This window comes from Notolepis coatsorum, assembly GCF_963971535.1.
Source record: "Notolepis coatsorum genome assembly, chromosome: 9".
Classification (NCBI taxonomy): domain Eukaryota; kingdom Metazoa; phylum Chordata; class Actinopteri; order Aulopiformes; family Paralepididae; genus Notolepis; species Notolepis coatsorum.
The window spans coordinates 151,088,907-151,094,140 of NC_140173.1; the positions used below are offsets into that span (position 1 = coordinate 151,088,907).

Sequence of the window (5,234 nt, forward strand, 5' to 3'; positions counted from 1 at the left end):
AACCCCAAAACCCGGGGCGCGTCAGGACAGGAGCTCCTGAGATTGTTGTTGTTGTTGTTGTTGTGTTGTTCTCCCCGGGGGGACGTCAGCCTGAATGACGGGAATATGATGAGATGATGATGATGATAACGGAGCAATAAGAGTGGAGAACGAAGCGGCGGCAGCACTGAGGGATAATAATAATACAACGCGACCAAGGAGGAGTGGGGACGGGAGTGGGGACGGGACTGCGCGCCGAGGAACCAAAAAGAAACCCGGGGAAGTTGTGTCCAGCAGCGGAGGAGGAGGAGGAGGAGGAGAGGTTTTATTTATTAATTAAAACACAGAACTAACGTGCGCTGCGTTCTGATATAAAGACGAATCGATTGAATTGTGTGAAGAGAGGAGACTTTTCCAAGAGGAGGAGAGGAGACCACCATGGAGCCGGCACAGGAGGAGGAGGGGGGGGTGAGGATGAGGACCGCCGGACTCGGAGAAGGAGGCGCCGCGACAAGCGGCCAGCAACCTGGCCCAGACCGCCGCCACCAAGCTGTCCCAGATGAGCGAGAGGACCAAACAACTGGGCACCGCGATGCAGAAACCCCGACCGCCAGAGGCCGGTCATCCTGGTGATCGTGTGCGTCGCGCTGCTGCTGGACAACATGCTCTACATGGGTGATCGTGCCCCATCATCCCCGACTACCTGGTGGAGCTGCAGCACGAGGCCGAGCAACACCGGCAACACGCGGCGGCGGTGCACCCGGTGATGATCAACGGCACCAACGCCACCTCCGCCGAGTCCTTCCACAAGGTGACCAAGGGGGACTTCGACATGCAGATCGGCGTGCTGTTCGCCTCCAAGGCCATCCTGCAGCTGCTCGTCAACCCGCTGAGCGGCACCTTCATCGACCGCATCGGCTACGACATCCCCCCTGTTCATCGGCCTCAACGTCATGTTCCTCTCCACGCTGATCTTCGCCTTCGCCGAGAACTACTGGACCCTGTTCCTGGCGCGCAGCATGCAGGGGCTGGGCTCGGCGTTCGCCGACACCTCCGGCATCGCCATGATCGCCGACAAGTACACGGAGGAGGGCGAGCGCACCAAGGCGCTGGGCATCGCGCTGGCCTTCATCTCCTTCGGCAGCCTGGTGGCGCCGCCGTTCGGCGGCGTCCTCTACGAGTTCGCCGGCAAGCGGGTGCCCTTCCTGGTGCTGGCGTGCATCTGCCTGGCCGACGGCATCGCGTGCCTGGTGGTGCTGCGGCCGTTCGCCAAGCGCGAGCGGGAGAACATGCCCGTGGGCACGCCCATCACGCGGCTGATGATCGACCCCCTACATCGTGGTGGTGGCGGGCGCCCTCACCACCTGCAACATCCCGCTGGCCTTCCTGGAGCCCACCATCGCCAACTGGATGGAGAGCACCATGGGCGCCAGCCAGTGGCAGATCGGCATGACGTGGTTCCCGGCCTTCTTCCCCCACGTGCTCGCGCGTCTACCTCACCGTCAAGCTGGCGGGCAAGTACCCGCACCTGCAGTGGTTCTACGGCGCCATCGGCATGGTGTTCATCGGCGCCAGCTCCTGCACCGTGCCCGCCTGCAAGAACTTCGGCCAGCTCATGGTGCCCCCTGTGCGGCATCTGCTTCGGCATCGCCCTGGTGGACACGGCGCTGCTGCCCACGCTGGCGTTCCTCGTCGACGTGCGCTACGTGTCGGTGTACGGCAGCGTGTACGCCATCGCCGACATCTCCTACTGCGTGGCGTACGCCCTGGGGCCCGTGGTGGCGGGCCAAGATCGTCCACGACATGGGCTTCGTGCAGCTGAACCTGGCATGGGCCTCGCCAACGTGCTGTACGCGCCGCTGCTGCTGGCGCTGCGGAACGTGTCGCGCATGAAGAGCCCGTCGTTCTCCGAGAGGAACCTGTTGCTCGACGACGGCGACGGCGACGGCCCCCCGACGAAGGGACTGTACGACGCCATCAAGATGGAGGCGCGCGAGAAGAAGAGGAAGGGCCTGTGCACCACGACGACCACGGCGGTCGACGGGACCTTTGCGCAAAGGTCACGTTCCGAGGAGGAATCCTCGGGAGGAGAGTTAGAGTACGCGTAAAAAAAAGTATACTTTTATAGAAACTTGAGTGTACAAAGTATCAAAAGTGCCCATAAAGCGATAGCTATATAACACCGTCCTCGATGTTACGCACCGATCCACCCATTTATACATGATCTGATTATTATAGGGTTGTGTAACACAAAGGTCATTATTCCGCGCGAGGGCTCTTCCTCGGCGGGGGGAGAGTATATACGAGTGAGAGTACTTTTAAGAAACTGAGTATACGAAGTATATCAAAAGTGCCCACAAAGCGATAGCTATGTCCTCACACTGTTATGCACCGATCCAGCCATTTACATAATCTGATTATAGGATTGTGTAACAGTGGGGGGGGGGGGGGGGGGGGGGGCTCAAATCAATCTCCCCGCCTCTCGAGAGGAATTCCTTTGGACGTTGTCTCATCTCAAGTACAGTAGCCTATCCACGGTATATTATAGACACAGAGCTCGCTGGCGATTATTCATCTAAGCATTAATGTGTACAAGATTTGTTGGGATAAAAGTCTGTTCATTGTCCGTATGTTGTGTGTATCATCACTGTCAAAACAATGGATTCATCATATCATATTCAGGGACTGATGTGTGTAAATGTGTCAAGAAGAAAAGAGCAAAGGAAATGTACACGTCGTCGTTCAATATAATCTATATTTATTTTGCTGAAGTTGTGCTGCTAAAAAATCAATATGCAATATGTCACGAGGACAATTTGAGAACGGTGCGGGTTTGATGGAAGTGAATTACGCGTCTTGTTGTCTGTTGTGCTCTCTCTCTCTCTCTCTCTCTCTCTCTCTCTCTCTCTCTCTCTCTCTCTCTCTCTCTCTCTCTCTCTCTCTCTCTCTCTCTCTCTCTCTCTCTCTCTCTATACTCGATTTATTTTGGATGGTGTCTGGAATGCATAGCCTAAATGTACCATACGAAATCTCAACTGTATATACGTGTATAATAATGTACATAATTAAATCAAGAATATGTGAAACGGTACACACGGTCGTATGAATTATTCCTTGTGAGGACATGTGCTTATTGGTTTGGTTTATTAAACGCGTGATTATAGGAAAGTGGGATTCCACGGACGCGAACTGTCACCACAACTCTCTCAGTCGAAAGACTTTTCCAAATTATAAATAAGGGCCTATTGTTGGTCTGAGCTGATTGTTTTCTTCAAAAGATATATTTGAATTTTAATTTCACATTTAATAAGCATACATTAATTCATCATTCACATTATTGAACAGCCTCCAGAGTTGGGCCGCGCTACTTAATTCATAATTCATAATACAATCTCTGTTTGCCCGCAACGATCACCTTGTTTGAATTAAATTAGGCCAAACAATATAAATATATAAAGCTTGACAAAACGTGGAGCTAAAATAAATACCCATATTGTAAACATCCCGTGGGTTTGGGACATATGTGTGTAAAAAAAACACCCAACAATTATTAGACAATTAAACACCTAACAATTATAGGGTTTCTGTTAACATATTTATAGCCATAAGACTGGTTTAATTAACGAAGAAAATAAATCGTTACGAATCTCAAATACATAAATCCAGTTACTGCGTCAATCGGAGATTCTATTTGGAAATTAAACACATCGAACTTTTGTGCCAAAATGGCCCAAAACTATAAGACGTTTCTGGAAAGCCGCAAATGATGATATATATATACACGTGAACCCCGTCAGAATGTGTGTGTGCGTGTGTGTGTGTGTGTGTGTGTGTGTGTGTGTGTGTGTGTGTGTGTGACTGTGTGTGCGTGCGTGTGTGTGCGCGCGCGTGCGTGTGCGTGTGTGTGCGTCAGTCAGTGTGTGTGCGTGTGTGTGTCAGTGCGTGTGTGTGTGTGTGTCAGTGCGTGCGTGCGTACGTGTGTAGGTGTGTGTGTGTGTGTGCGTGCGTCAGTGTGTGTGTGTGTGTGTGAGTGTGTGTGCGCCAGTGTGTGTGTGTGTGTGTGTGTGTGTGTGTGTGTGTGTGTCAGTGTGTGTGCGCCAGTGTGTGTGTGTGTGTGTGTGTGTGTGTCAGTGTGTGTGCGCCAGTGTGTGTGTGTGTGTGTGTGTGTGTGTGTGTGTGAGACGCTCGATCCCTGTCCAAATAAACTTCTCCGTGAGACGCGCGCGTAACGGGGAGGAGCCGCCACGGTGGGTACCGTATACCGCCGGACGGTACCGGTCCGGGAGGGAGAGCTTCTGTAGGTCGGTGCCTTCAGCATCATCTCATCTCTCCTGAGTCCTGAGAGCCAACGAGGACCTGATGTGTGTTGGACTCATCACCCCCCCGCTGGGAATTAATAATAACGGATGCTGAGGCAGCAGCAGACCCGGGAGACCCCCCCCCCCCCCTGGATGGAGAGAAGTGGGTGGATTTAAAGGCGGAGATCCCGCGCGTCACAAACGGATTCCTGCGCGCAAGATGAACAACACACCTGAACGTTTAGTAGGGTCTTCTTCTTCACCGAGGAGGAGGAGGAGGAGGGATTGTTTTTCTTCCTGGTGAGTGAAACAACTATTATTATTATTATTATTATTATTGTTGTTGTTATTATTATTATTATTATTATTGTTGTTATTATTATTGTTTTCTTCTATACACTTCAATGGGATTATACTGTACAGACTAAACGCATCCAATGCAACGCCTTTACATTTGAAAGCAGAGGAAGTTTGCCTTGGTTTTATTTTGTGGTTCACCAATTATGTATCACATTATAGACTTCCAATGTAAGACGTTTCAATTAAAGTATAGCATGAAACGGTTTCAGAACAAATGTACGTCCTCCATCATTTATACAGTTACTTATGAGAGTGATAAATAACTTGTCAATTATTAACCCGCACAGTGGCGGCTTGAACCTCTTCCAGTATATGAGCGAATATATATACATTTAAGATCGCTTGCTTCCATCAGGTGCACCTTGTAATGTAAATCATCTTGTCATTTCTTTCAATGCGAATTTATTATTTGCCGAGTGGACCTGTACTGTACATACGAGAGGGGGGGGGGGGGGGGGGTGGCATGTCTGTCTTTAATAATGCCTCTTTTATTTGTTATTATTTGATCTATATTATACACGCGGCGTCGCGCGCAGAGAGCGGAGCGCACGGGTCCCTTCTTCTGACTGACTGCGTTTCCAAACTTCCAACATCATC

The 5,234-nt window shown here is 51.0% G+C and overlaps 1 protein-coding gene across 1 annotated transcript; it reads left to right on the forward strand.

Moving 5' to 3' along the window:
* Positions 1-460: 460 nt before the first annotated feature.
* slc18a3a (solute carrier family 18 member 3a) lies at positions 461-2,087 on the forward strand (the record flags this gene model as incomplete). The annotated part of the gene is given in 9 exon segments (XM_084322063.1): positions 461-577; positions 579-656; positions 659-907; positions 909-1,307; positions 1,309-1,467; positions 1,469-1,600; positions 1,602-1,766; positions 1,768-1,801; positions 1,804-2,087. Coding segments are annotated over 9 exon segments (1,617 nt in total), but the record flags the coding sequence as incomplete, so codon positions are not given.
* Positions 2,088-5,234: the final 3,147 nt, after the last annotated feature.